The sequence below is a fragment of the Rhamphochromis sp. 'chilingali' genome (genome assembly GCF_963969265.1).
Source record: "Rhamphochromis sp. 'chilingali' genome assembly, chromosome: 3".
NCBI lineage: Eukaryota > Metazoa > Chordata > Actinopteri > Cichliformes > Cichlidae > Rhamphochromis > Rhamphochromis sp. 'chilingali'.
Window position 1 is genome coordinate 13,517,254 of NC_137931.1, and position 14,485 is coordinate 13,531,738.

At 40.0% G+C, this 14,485-nt stretch overlaps 1 protein-coding gene across 2 annotated transcripts; it reads left to right on the forward strand.

The window, feature by feature from the left end:
* Nucleotides 1-8,081: 8,081 nt before the first annotated feature.
* mmadhca (metabolism of cobalamin associated Da) lies at nt 8,082-14,397 on the forward strand. 2 transcript variants are annotated; one of them, XM_080877241.1, is made up of 8 exons: nt 8,082-8,121; nt 8,610-8,652; nt 9,741-9,882; nt 9,997-10,214; nt 10,505-10,610; nt 12,905-13,026; nt 13,104-13,190; nt 13,573-14,397. In XM_080877241.1, the coding sequence occupies exons 2-8, from the start codon at nt 8,644-8,646 to the stop codon at nt 13,789-13,791; spliced, it is 903 nt and encodes a 300-aa protein (XP_080733367.1). In that variant the 5' UTR covers nt 8,082-8,121; nt 8,610-8,643; the 3' UTR covers nt 13,792-14,397. The 2 variants fall into 2 exon arrangements, with proteins under 2 accessions (XP_080733367.1, XP_080733368.1); XM_080877242.1 differs by lacking the exon at nt 8,082-8,121 and adding an exon at nt 8,175-8,387.
* Nucleotides 14,398-14,485: the final 88 nt, after the last annotated feature.

Consider the following 14,485-nt stretch of genomic DNA (forward strand, 5'->3'; position numbering starts at 1 on the left):
CTCACAGGTTAGTCTGCTCCAAGCATTTACACGAAGGTCAGTGTTTTTTAGTAGTTAATACGTCATTTTCATAACATAATTAGTGATATAGGTTACAAGCAAGTCTGGCGCTGAACAGAAATTGTCGCGCTATGCTCCTTTGTTTATTGTGCATAAACAGTGAATTGTCCTGACACAATATTGCGTTTCGCTTCTGTTATTATGGTACACTGACAAAAACATATACTTTTATTCACAGGATAAAACAGGTTTTTTGTATCACTAATTGCCCAGTACGATTACAGCATACAATATTGTTGTCACTGCTACATTTCTGTGATGCTACCAGAAATTATTTCCACTGCTAATTAATTACCGTTGAGCTCAAAGGTCCTATTAATAAACGGTTAAGGAATGTGTATTTATGACGACGATTTGTGAGGCTGGTAAACTTATGATACGTACTGTTGTGATATTTTGATACTACGGTTAGCATTTACAGGATATTGTTTTGTAGTAATATTATACAGGAGAACTGTTACTCAATAAGGCCCATTTACTAGTTGTTTTTCTCTTTCTCTCTGACCCATGTATTGATGTGTAAGACTCACAGGCTGGTACCCCAAAGTCGAAAATACCACAGAGACGAGACCACTTCCTTACTCCCATCCTCCCTTCCTTATGATTTAGAAAAGAGCTTGTTAAAGGCCAGGTGGTTCGTTTCAGAATTCACTAATGAAAGAACTCTGTATTCTATGTCTAGGAGTGTATTTTGCTGGGATGATCATAAATTGTAGCTGAACTGATAAACTACACAAAGGATACTTCTTTGCTCACAAGGCAGGAAGACGTTTCCTTATTTGGTCTGTACCGGTTTGAACTGAGAACCTGCTGACACACGAACCTTTTTTTCCTCTATATAAGCTGTTATGTACTAAATAAACCTTTGAGTCGATTTGGGAAGGCAACCTGAAGCAGTCTGTGTTTCCTTGTTCTCCCAAGCTACTCCTGACGTCGTAACTAACCCAGCTGAGCGGCATACCTGAGTGTTACTTTGAATAATTAGGAATCTTATAAGGAAAGGACAAAACTCTGCTTATCGGTGCTCACGCCTTGGAGGGAAACCGGGACGGAGATTTTCTCTTCACGTACGATGGTCTTTACTTTCTACACGGTGCATTTCAAGGTCCTGCACCCATCTGGCGGTAAACTGTACCTGGGCTTGTTGCAGTGACCTGAAGTTACTAAACTTCATGAGTGTATGCACTCACTCCAAGAGCCGTATGATTATAAATATGCATATAAATATGCTACGATGAGATAGCTGACTTCATCTAACTAGCAAATGTTGTCCAGGCTACGTTGGTGATACAGTTTTTTTTAATATGTATGATATTTTTGTCATGCGATTTTAAAGCCGGTCCTACAACCGCATCCAAGAATAACATGCAGCTTATCTCAGAACTGTCGGTGAAAATTATTCTTGGAGCTAGGTTTAATTGAGCTGCATTTTAAAGAGGTGCAATTTCACAATTTGTGTATATTTTCTAAGTTCACTATTTTGTCATGTGTTGAGAAAAACACAGATTTTAAAATTACATGGTCTAATATTTACATTTAGCATATAACTGCAACATTATTTTTTCGTTTTTTTTTTTTTTTAAAGACTCGAAAGGACTTGAAATTCAAAGTTTCAGACTTGTGACTTGACTCGGACTTTTACACCAGTGACTTGAGACTCGACTCTGACTTGCCTGACATTACTTGAGACTTGACTTGAGACTTGAGGATAAAGACTTGAGACTTACTTGAGACTTGCAAAACAATGACTTGGTCCCACCTCTGTCAGAAACAAATCAGCACTTTATAAAAGTCATTTAGAAGCATTCAACATACATGATTCGGCAGTTTGGGGTTGGTTTAAGGTTCATATCTATCTGGAATGCTATGCTATGCTAAATTATGCTAAACAAGCATAGTATTGCTGTGTAGGTTCTCACTCATCCACGGCATAGTAGTCTAAGGAGTGTGGAAAGAAAGCGACTGGACTTCTTTAAGTTAAAGAACTTAAAGAAGTCCAGTCACTTTCTTTACACATTTTCTTTTTAAACTTTCTTTTTAAACGCGCATAGTAAATTATGCTAATGATGCTATGCTTGTTTAGCATGCAGCTAAATACAACCCTAACCCTGTGTTTGCCTCATTGTTGTCAAGAGGTTTAAACTCAGTAAACCCAGAAATGAATAAAGAACATTGGACATTGAACTGTTAAATATGAAGTGAACCACATACCATGCTGCTGAGAAACTGTTAGCATAGGAATTGTCTCATCTGGGTCTTTTAAATTAAGATTTTAAAAATCTGTAAATGATATTATCATTTCATTTCTCTGTAGAATTCCATTTGTTTGTGTGCTGTTATAAAAATTACCATAAATCATATCCTTTGCACTTGCTCGAGACTTTGCAGTACTTATTTTAAAATTTACCGCTCCTCCGTGCCTGCACCTGCTGCTTGTTTATTAAAATCGATTCCAAAATGCTGCGAGCAGTGTCAGTAGTGCTGAAATGCTCCATTATTTCCCCAAGTGTAAGCCTGGGGTTTACAGTCATTAATGAGGTAGCATCGCGTATGTGCGCTTATTCTGTATTCATATAATCATATGTTTCTGGAGGGGTTCATGCATTTTGCATCAGTGCCCACTGTGACCATGCTCACAAAGTTGGCGCAATCAGGGAAGACATAAAAAAAAAAAAATGAAAGTTGGTTTAGCATATTTAAATGATTAACCTCATCAAAGAAACCTGTTAATTGGACCAAAGCCCTGTAAATTTCAGACATTTCCGAGCTCTCTCCCTGGAAAGCAGCAGATAATGCCAAGAGAGACACTTAAAGTAAAGCAGTTTAAATGCCCTGAACAAAAATGCATGCACAAAATTCAGCCAGTGCTTCAGATTTGGATATTATTAAGTGAGACCTAAAGTTCGGGGCGCAACAATTGTGCATACATGTTTTTCACAGAAAGTGTAAAAGATGTCTTCCACGACAGGATTTATTGGCCTGGAAGCCAGAAGTTATACAGATAAAAGGGTACCAAGTACCAAGTTACCAGCTAATGCTAGCAATCTTGGTTAACAAGGTGCATGTATATATTGGCTAGTTAGTGCTAATTAACAGGCTAATGAAGTGCTAAAACTTCACTCACCAAAACTGAAATACAAACTTTTTGGATTAGTTAGATCAGTCTCTGCTATAAAGTCCTTTTAATGCTTTAAACGTGGTCATTTTAGTAAGGGAGTCTATAGGGATAAACTGACATTTGATGCCAACCTCAAGTGGCTTAAAATCATTGTGTGAAACAGTGTACAATTCTGGGATCCATCTTTCCCCATTTGATGAGTTTGTCTACAGTGCAGATAAACAAAAAAAGCAGGAGAATGGCACTTAGCACCCTATCTGGTGCTACGTGGAAAAAATAATTCCTGAAGTCCCTGAAGTGAATTTCCATGTAAACGTTAATGCTAATGGATTTCATTATAAATCAGAGCATATTATGCCTCAGACACCTGCAATGAGCAGCTTATAATGAAGACTATTCTCTGTTTAAAGTCTTTAAGAACATTCAACTTTAACCGAATGGTTTCAGAATGAAATTTTGCTTGTTTAGAATGTGGTTAAAAAGCAACCCTAACCCTAAATAATTCATTGATGAGCTTGGTAATATGAAATATATCATAGATATGAGTGCCAAAGCCTACGTCTCCAGTTTGGTCAAAGAAAGCAGTCACTAACCTGAAGGACTGTACTGTAGCCTGGAGACAAATTGACTTTACACACTTTACACATAAGCACCAGCTTTTATATCTAGTATGAGCATGCATGGGCTGTGAGGGGTGACCAAAACCTGTAACTCTCCCATCTTTATTGGTTTGTCCTTTCCACATACCCAGGAGATGGGGAAACACACCCTTAATGGCCTTCACTTTATCATTAGTTAAGGAGTGAGTGCGGTTAACGGTGTGCTGACACAGGCAGGTAGCTCACAGTGTGCGAGATGGGAATATGGTTTTTGACAGAGGATGAAAAGGCAATAGAAAATTGCTGATTCCAGACAACATCCAGTGCAGCTTGAGAGCACAGCAACAAAAAGACCTCGACTGACTCATGACTTTGTCTGGAGCTCTTAAGGCTGTGCTGCACTTTGGAATTCCTCTCACAAAGCCAGACAGTGCTGTCCAGAGAAAAGTGTTTCGCTAGATTGACAGTGGGCTATTACTTTACACTGTGTGTTAGTGAGTCCAGCACCCGGTGGAGGTTTAATACTGACCACAGCCACAGACAAACGGACTGAAAAATGCACCTTGAATTGGACTTAACTGCCTCATGTAATTGTTTCCTTGAACATTTGAGGTGATTGTGTTGAGTTGCACAAAAAGCCTGATAGAGATTGACATGAATGGTGATGGTGCTGGTGACAAAGTGGATGTTAAGAGGTTAGGTAAGTGCTTTATACAACACAGCTCATTCACACCTAAGAACAACGCCTTTCTTTCTACAACTTAGTGCTTTCTATCCAATCTTTACAACATAACCCTTATACTAAGTGTGTTTTATGAATAATAATGACATGGCTTGCATGTACCCTATGGCGTATCTAATCTATGAAGTCAGTAAACATTTTCCTGGTGAGTTTCTGGTCTTATTGGAGTCTTTCTGAATGTAACATGCTGTTCGTTTTGTAAATTATGGTCTCCTTCAGAGTCAAAAAGGACTGTGAACCAGCAGTTCCACCTTGTGATTGACAATGCGCTACTGCATAAGCGTGGAGTGTCCCTTACTCCATCCATTCATCCATTACTGCCAGTTTCAGAACGCCACGTGACACCCAGAGTGTTGAGCTTGAGGCTGCACTAACCAATGGGTGACATTCAGTCTTGGGGGTTCAATTCAATTCAATTTTATTTAAACAAAGCCAAATCACAACAAAAGTTGCCTCAAGGAGCTTTATACTGTAAGGTAGACCATACAATAATACATACAGAGAAAAACCCAACAATCATATGACCCCCTATGAGCAAGCACTTTGGTGACAGTGGGAAGGAAAAACTCCCTTTTAACAGGAAGAAACCTCCGGCAGAACCAGGCTCAGGGAGGGGCGGGGCCATCTGCTGCGACCGGTTGGGGTGAGAGAAGGAAGACAGGATAAAGACATGCTGTGGAAGAGAGACAGAGATTAATAACAAGTATGATTCGTGGCAGAGAGGTCTATGAACACATAGTGAGTGAAAAAGGACGTTGAAGAAGAATTACTCAATGCATCATGGGAATCCCCCAGTAGCCTAAAAATGATTGCTTCCAAGGCAGGGACCATGTTTGAGATCATTCATAGTGAGTTGCTGTTTTCATCTTTGGTGCATCAAGTCAAAGATAAAATTAAGTAAAAACAAGTAAACAAATAAGATGGAGTCGATCTGCTATCATTCTGTGTTTGAACAGGGTCAAATTGGCAATTACATGCAATCTGTTTGTGATCATCCAGTGATTAACTGTAATTAATCAGTGAAAATCTGTTGCCTTCAGCAAGAACTTCATAGATTTAAAACCGAAATTCCTCCATCAATATTAATGTTTAAGTCCAAAATGACACAGGTGCTCAGCAACCTTGCTTTATAGGAATACAGGAATATCACAGGAATGCAAATAGCTGGCAACCAGTTGAGTTGGGCTCTTTATTTTTGCAGATGTGCTCTTTGGTGCAAACTGTTGCAAACCAATACAAAGTCTTGCCAATCTTTCTACATTTAAAAAGCCAATGGCAGTTATTTGCAGATCTTTTCCAGTCTGTCTGAGAATGATTGCAGTCATTCTGAGTCAGACTACAAGCAGTGGGAGACAGGTTGCTTCCCACCAAGCATTGCCGCAAGCTCTGCAGTCACCTTGCCATCGAAATTGGACACCGCAACTACTTGCACTTGGTTACCGAATATGAAAAAATTCAATGCAATCGCCAGGCAACCACCAGGATTTTGTGACTGGGTCATTAAACATGGTGCTAACTGAGAGTGCTTCTGTATTACCTCTATATTAGTACAGGGATTTATGCAGATATGTGGACATAAGGTGACCTGGTTACCACTGTTATGCCTGTGTGGGTTTTGTCCAGATCATCCAGCTTCCTCCCACAGTCCAAAGACATGCAGTTAGTGGGGTTAGGTTAATTGGTGATCTTAAATTGACCATACGTCTGAATGGGAGGGGCCAAGGGGTGTCTGGCTCTGTTAGCCCTGTGACAAACTGGTGATCTGTCTTGAGTGTGCCCCCCTCTCGCCCTACGGCAAACAACACGGGTTGTTGGGGGCTAGAAGAAAATGGATGTTAAGTTGCTAACCGCTAGTTAGCTTTGAACATCGCCTGTGTAACATCACCCATGTGACCTCTAGTATCATAGGTGATGTGGCAGGCTAACATAAAAGTCATGTGACAACAGTGTAACTAAAGTACTTCCTAGAGTAGTAAACAAGTAAATTAATGCATTTTCTATTCTAAATGCAATGTGTAATTTAGTTGCTGCTGGCCAAATAAAAATCTCATACTTTAATATGCACAGGAGCCCCGTCGAGCCTAGACGCTGTAACAAATGATCCTGTGGGAGACGTACTGACAGCCACGTTCGGCATGGCTCCGCATGCCTCATCACCACTCACACACAAGTGCGTGCTGGTCCCAGGGTAAACTCCCACTGCATATCCCGTCAGCTCAGAGAAAGTGTCAATCAGCTCATCCAAGTCAGCTAAAGGGATGTGTCTACGCCAGCAAATACTGCCTGTCCTTGTCCTTCGCTACTTCTGACAGTAAATAATGCCCCTCTGGCCAAGATAGCTCTTTCATTCTGATTATTACACTTTATCATGCAAGGGAGGGGATTTTGCTGAACAAGTGAATACTGTTTCTTCACATCATCCCACCTGGGAAAGGTCCAGTACAAACATTTTTTTTCAAGGTAATTCTCAGAAATTCAGCAAGCCAAACCTTAAAAGGACTAAAGTCAAAGTGAAAATGAGTTTAAGGTGCTTCCATTGGACACCAGAGCTCTGTCTTCAGAAATAAAACCTACTGACACTCTGTCATTTGTCATCCTAATGAATGCAAATGACCACCAAAGCACAATTATCATCACACCGAGACCCATTAAAATCAACAAAAGTGAATGGTTTTATCATTTAGAAAAATGCATTTGTGAGTACAGTGGTTCCCTGCTTCATGTTTATCTCTCACGAACAGCATGTGCTCAACATAAAAGCAGCTGCAATGTGGCAGCTATCATGAATATCATGAAAACTTTTCAAGGTAACAGACAGACACATTAGTGTCACATTACAGGGCGAAGCAGATCAGTACTGCTGTTATAAATACTGCCTTGGTTCTGTTAACTGTTGATTTGCTGCCATCTTGTGCTGAGATTTAAAAAAGATCATTTGAATTTCACCATGTCGAAATGTTGTATGCTTTGCAAAATCTCCGCTCCACATCCAGGCTGATCTTGTGATTGGATCGGAGACTATGCAATTATGTGGGCTGCAAAGAAATGCCTGGATGAGATGTGGAGTGAGAGGAAATGTCTGTTAAAAAGTTTGTGTTAAGTGATGCTGATTTAAGAGTCTTTGATACAGTGCATCTAAGAATATAGAGCGGGTGAAGAAAGACGTAATAAAAAAGTGTTGTGCATTCATTGATTTTGATTTGGAATTATTCATTCTCATTCAGCACAGATACAGGTATGATTTACTCCTCTGTCTTCTTTAGTGTTTGCCCAGTTATAGACCTAAACATCAGCGTAACAAGCTAAGAAAATGCACCCAGCAAGGCCGAGCTTCTGACAAAGAAAGAAGAATAGAAACTCTGTAGAATTAAACAACAAGCATAAAGCAAATGTTCTTGTATTGACAAGAAGTAATCGTAGAAAATTTTCACTCACTAACGGAGACAACTGCAAACCGCCCACTAGATGGCGCTCAATGCACACAGAGCATACATACGTGTAGAAGAAGAGGAGGGCGTTACGGAAGTCGTGCGGGATTCATTTGTCCCTCCTGACTTTCCGTCCTTGTTTTGTAAAAGCATACAGTACGTGCAAGTCGCCAGGTACGGAACAGTGTGTACTTTTCCTGCTGTACTCCCAACAACACAATAACATTTGTTTTCTTTATTATGAACACGAAGGCGCTCGTGCTTTGCACTGTGCAGTGGTCTTTTTAAGGTCACGTGAAAACAGGAAGTGCTTTAGATGAACTCTTATTTAAAAAAAGAGAAAGTGATAAGAGTAGATATCAGCTGACCGAACGACTCTCCTTGTGATAGCTGGTGCCAAAGCTAGCTGTGTTGTTAGCTAGCTGATAGTTGAACCTAAGGTATTTTAGAGGATTATAGTCTGTGTAGATTAATGTGTGAAATAAGTGTATTGGTCACATGTGTTTCTTCATGGAGGGACACATGCAGTCATTGCATCATACAAGCTATTTTAGCTCGGCTGGTTAGCAAAGCTAACATTTGGGAGTTTTAAAGTTTTCTTTTCCGTTTTCTGTTGGGAATAACAGTTTCTATCTTCTTCTTGTTACTCTTTCATCAAACAGGTTCAAGGATAAAAGGCGAGGGAAACTAAGCACAATGTCTAATGTAAGTGACCATTTTCCTCATGCTAATGTTATGGCTCATGCTAATGTTATGGGTACTGCTATTCACTTAGGCCAGAGTAGATTTTAAAAAGAATGTCTGATTGTCCAAGAAATAACTTTAAATCATTTTAAAACGCTGCACAATGATTTTGAAATCATTGAAACCCTATATTGATATTAAATATAGGGTTTCAGTTACAGGCAGTACTAGCTGTTGGCCCATTCAGGCCAGTAACATTTTTATTCACCACTCAAGTGTAGCATTAAAGCACACTGTCTGAAACCACTCCTCGCTAATGAGTATTTTGGGGTTTTGTTTGTTTTTTTAAAAAATTTTTATTGGCAGTATTTTCATATTAAAAGGTCAAAACTTCATCAAACCACATGTTCAGATTGTTTAAATGCTAAAGAGAACAATATGTTTTTATCTGTTTCCAGTCAGAATAAAAACAACATAAAAATCAAAGCTCTTTTTATGCAGACAAACGTCTTAGTTAGCTTGAAATAACATTAAAATTGTCAGATTTCAAATAAACGATGTCTCAACATAAAAGAGAAAAGATTAAGGGAACGCTAACTCATAAAAATGAGTTTGTAATAGTCGTCTAAAGAAATGACACAATCAGCTGACCTGTTTGGTGGAGGGAGGCTGTTTCACAGTTTGGCTGCCCGCCACTACCTCAAAAGCACTGGTTTTAATCTTTGGTTTTAAAATCTGAGCGAGAGACAGTTAGGAGACCTCTGTTAGAAGATTGGAGAGGTCAGCTGCAGTGATAAGGTCTTAGAAGCTATGTTATATAGGAAGTCCATGTGTTGAACTGTGTCATCCTCTCCTCTTTATGAGATCAATTCCAAAAAAAATTGAAAAGTTTTAGTCTGATCACAGGAAAGCATTAAATTCCTCAATACTCCAACGTATTAGATGCATCTGTCTCTTTATTTCCAGAGAACCAGAACTAAATGGCAGCATCCAGTTTGTCCTAAACAAAACATACAGTAAAAGTATGAAGCTGCAGACAGTCCACCGTGGGCAGGGCTGTTCCTGTTTCATGTATCTGTCTGTTAACACATGTCGTCGTCTGTCTGCAGGTGCTGTGTGGTCAAAGCAGGGCGGTCCTGTCTCGTGCTGCTGGCTGTCGAGCTTTAGCTTCTCTCAGGGCTGGAACAACCAGAACCTTCTCTGCTGCGAGCTCAGATGAGCCTTACATAGCGGTATCACATACAGACTCAGGTGAGTCGAACAGGAAAGGACGTCAGGCAGTGTTGCAATGCAGTTTTCAGTAGTAAACTGTTTAGCACCTGTGGCAGCAAACGCTGACAAATCATCTTTGTCACATCACTCCAGGCCCAAGGACTGTGTGGCCTGATGAGAACATGGGACCATTTGGACCTCAGGACCAGCGCTTCCAGTTGCCTGGTAACGCTGGGTTTGACTGCCACCTGGAGGGCATGGAGGACCAAAAGAAGGCTCCGGTTCACAAGACGGTGCCTGATGTGCTGACGGTTCCAAGCAGCACAGAGAGACACCAGTTCATACTGGCCCAGTTTGTCAACGAGTTCCATGTAAGATTTTTGAATAGTTACATTATGAGCTGTAACACAGTCAGAGCTTTTAGGACTACAGTTCAGAGCAGCAGAGAGAACAAATTAAAGTCAATGTCTTTGATTTATTTTAAATGTAAGTGAGCTGCTGTGGCTCATTGGTTTCAGGAGAAACACAGATGTCAGTAACACTTCATTGTAAGATTCCAAGTATGACAATTAACAATAAATAAATAAAAATTGAAAAAATAAGCCAGAGCTACATTTTTACCACTTTTGTCTGAGAGGGTGTGTGATTGTTTGTTTTTCAGGGAAAGCTGGGGCCTATTTCCACGAGAGTAAGCAAAGCTGAGCAGTACTTTAATCAGACAGAAACAGACTGTGCCATAAACTCCTGCCCAGAGCTGCTGAGGAAAGGTAAGAGAGAGTCACCCAGCATTACCTTCGCTGACTGTGAGTGTGGGCAACACAAGCCAAAATGATATCTGGATATTTAAGAATTTACGATAACAATATTTCTGATGATATAGAAGAAAAAATACTGAATATTGTGGTCATAAATATTTTGTACTTGTAAATCAGACTATGTAGTTGTGAACTGAGTTTTGTAACCTTGCAAACCAAAATATCTAAAAGATTGATGTTTGTGCATCTATAGATGAGAATTTGCGTCTGTGTATTTAAAAAAAAAAAAAAAAAAAAAAAAAGATTATACACATACAAGGGAAAAAACTACTAACTTACATTTTTCAGATTTTTTTCGTTTCCAAGGTTACAAAACTCAGTTCACAACTACAACAAACAGAATGGTTTGAGGTAGAGCCGGGCGATATGAGATTTTTTCATATCACGATATGTTTTTTTCATTTCAGGCGATAACGATATATATCACGATATAAGCCAAATAACTATATTTGTAAGATTTAAATGTGTCATTGCTCACAAGTAAAATGTGAAATAATCAGCAGCTTGTTTTGATTTAAATATTTATTTCCCATAATAAGTTCAACAGGGTAGATGTACTTAAGGAACATGAGACTTTTTCAGATAAATAAAGGCAAATATTGCAAACTACACAAAAGGCAGCCGCTAAAGCGTTTAAGTTTCAAAATAGAACAAACGAAACAGACGACGTCAATTCCACTTAGAAACAAAATATTAATTCTAAAAATAAATCTTAGTTTGTTTTACAGAAGAACAGACAAAATTGACTAACTTTTGTCAATATCAAATAAACTGAGAACTAAAAGGAAATTCTCAATCTGTCCTTGTTGTATAGCTTAGCTTTTCAAACAGTTTTAACAGTTACTTTAGTCTGACAAAAGCCGAATGACGAATTAGCGCTTCCAGTCAGAGATTGAGCATGCACCACTTTATTGTATTTCCAGACTTGCTTTCGGCACAATTTACAGTGCACGCTACTCTGTTTTTTGTCAGACTTGAAATAGCCGAAATACCTTCACACTACAGAACTTCTATGGCTCTTCCGTTCGACAATCTCTCCGGCATTGGAACCATCATCTGTTTTCTCTTCGGTAAATTTTTTTTCTCTTCGATTTTTCTCTAGTCAGCACACTCATTTCCTCCATTACCCGGGCGGCACGGTGGCTGGCTGCTTCCCAAACAAATACACATGTGCGGCTTGGCACTTGTGCTGTACGTAACAAGTCACGTGACGTGACGCTGCGGCTGTGATTGGTTCGGCTCTGCGCTACTTAATTCGGATTGGCTGTTCTTTTTTTTTCTTTTTTTTTTAAGAGGACAAGAGCGATGAGGTCTATCACAATAGTTACATTTTTCTATCGAGAAAAAGTATATGTATATATATATATATGTATTTCGCAATACATATCGTTATCGTTCTATCGCCCAGCTCTAGTTTGAGGCATGTCATAGTATTTAGTATTTAGTATTTATTTATTTATTGTCATTGTCAAGAACAATGAAATTGCGTTTGGGGCTTCCATACAACCCAAAAAAAAGAAGAAAATAATAAATACCCCTTAAAACCCAAGTGTACATATTTAACCCAGTGTGACTCCAATGCAATAAGACAATCCTTAGCAATAATGTTCGTAGAAATTCAGACAAAGACCTGAGAAACATGACAAAATACAACAATGCAACCCATTCAATATTATTGTACTGTGAGATATGATATCAGATATGATAGTTATCTATTTAAGAAAGAGGGGGGGGGGGGGGGCAAGAGGGGGGGGGGGGGGCAGGAGGGGGAAGAGAATAAAGATATGATGCACCAATGCAGACCAGTTCATTGCTATTAAGAAGTTGGATATGGTTATTGTCCGTGAGAGGGGGGCAGAGAGTTCAGGAGCCTCACAGCCTGTGGATACAGGCTGTTGGCCAGTCTGGATGTTCTGGCCTGTATAGACCTGTACCTTCTCCCTGAGGGCAGCAGATGGAAAAGGTGGCGCGCAGGGTGATGTTGGTCCCGCAGGATACTGTGCACCCTCCTCAGACAGCGAGTGGGGAAGATATTACTGATCTCTGGCAGACTTGTTCCAATAATTCTGCCAGCTTCTTTCACCACCCGCTGGAGTGCTTGCTGATCGGCCTTGGTGCAGCTGGGGAACCACACTAGAAATCCATACGTCAGAACGCTGCTGATGGCACAGTTGTAGAAGTTCAACATCAGAGATGAAAAGAGTTATAATTTGCTTTATTAACATACGTGCGCCTCTGTGTCTCAGATCTGGAGCAGTTGTTTCCTTCGGCGCCCACAGTTTCCATCACAGTGGTGACGGTCACGCAGACGAGCGGTCGGTCAGAGGACAAGGAGACAGAGCTGGATAGAGACCAGCTGCTAAGTAAAGTAAGTCCTCGTGTGTTTCCCATTACAGACTTCAGAGGTTGTAGCAGTTGGTGACTGTGACTTTGTCCTAACTGCAGTTTGTGAGCGGGGCAAAGGAGATGTGTTTCGCTCTGTGGACTGCAGGATACTGGGCGGACTTCATTGACCCAACAACGGGAGCAGCAGTGAGTAATTCTGTGTTCACTGTGCCTGTTCTTTACTGTCTCAATCTGCAATCTAAACTCACAAAGCATATACTTATTCTATGAATGAAGCTTACGTTAGTTTAATTTTCTTTGATAGAAAAAATGTTATATTGAAGTAGTTGTCTGTTGGGTGGGAAAAGCCCAAACACATTATGATGTGAAACCACACATGCTTATAAACCTTTTGGTTACATTGTTTGGAAAATCTGGAAAAATGTATTTTCCCTTGTAACATTTCTAGAGATTTTTCCCGTTAAACTTCCTGTCAACTCAAATTCTGGTAGTTCAGCTGTGAAAACTGAGGACAACAAACAGAACAATATTGTTTTAATAATGGAATTTTCCCCCCTTTCCTCAACAGTTCTTTGCGTCTCCATTGGGCGAAACCACACTGCGAACAGACAGTGAGCTGGGACATCGGGGCTTTCACATCGAGGTGTCGAGCTCCTGCACAGTCATCCGCCATATCCTCAGGGGGACTCCTTTGTTTGTGGGGACTATTTTCACCAATGCACCTGTTCAAAGTGCTGCTGTTGCTAGACTTCAAGGATTTTCAGACGCACTCAATGATGAGGAATAAACTTTTTTTTTTTTTTTTTTTAAAATAGAATAGAATCAAATTCAAACAGAAGGGTTCTGTTTATGGTTTGGAGAAGCCGCTAACGTTTCCTGTTATGGAGCTGGTTTGTATCAATGGGAAGTTGTGTAATGTTGTAACACAAAGCATCTGTGCAGACCTCTGTGTTGCTAAGGATCTAACTGACACTCTAATGCGAACGTCAGTGCTGTGTCTGACTGACAGAAGCGTTACCCTGCTCTGCATGCAGGGAGACACTCAGAGAAGAAACAATTTCACCATGTGCTTCATCTGTAGACAATGTTCATATTTTACAGTTTGAGTATTTATGAAATACTGCGACAGATGTTCTACAGCTGTTGGTGCTAACTACCAGGAAAATCTCTCCGTTTCAAACACCTTAACATGTTAGCGGCTCATATTCTTTTTACAGCAGCAAGTACAGTGTTGGTTTTCTCTGATCTGTTGCACACAGTGTAAAGAAACGATGGAGAAATATTATAAATAGTTTCAGAAGATTTCAATTTATTATGGGAACAGCTCCCAGAATGCACACTGACCTGGATGAACATGGACACACTGCTTATTAAATTATATTTATGTACTTCAGCTTTTTTGTGACTGGCTGTGTCTTGCAAACAGGTTTGAACAGCAAGTGGGCGGAGCTTCAGTGCTGTCAACCAGTGCTCTGATGACC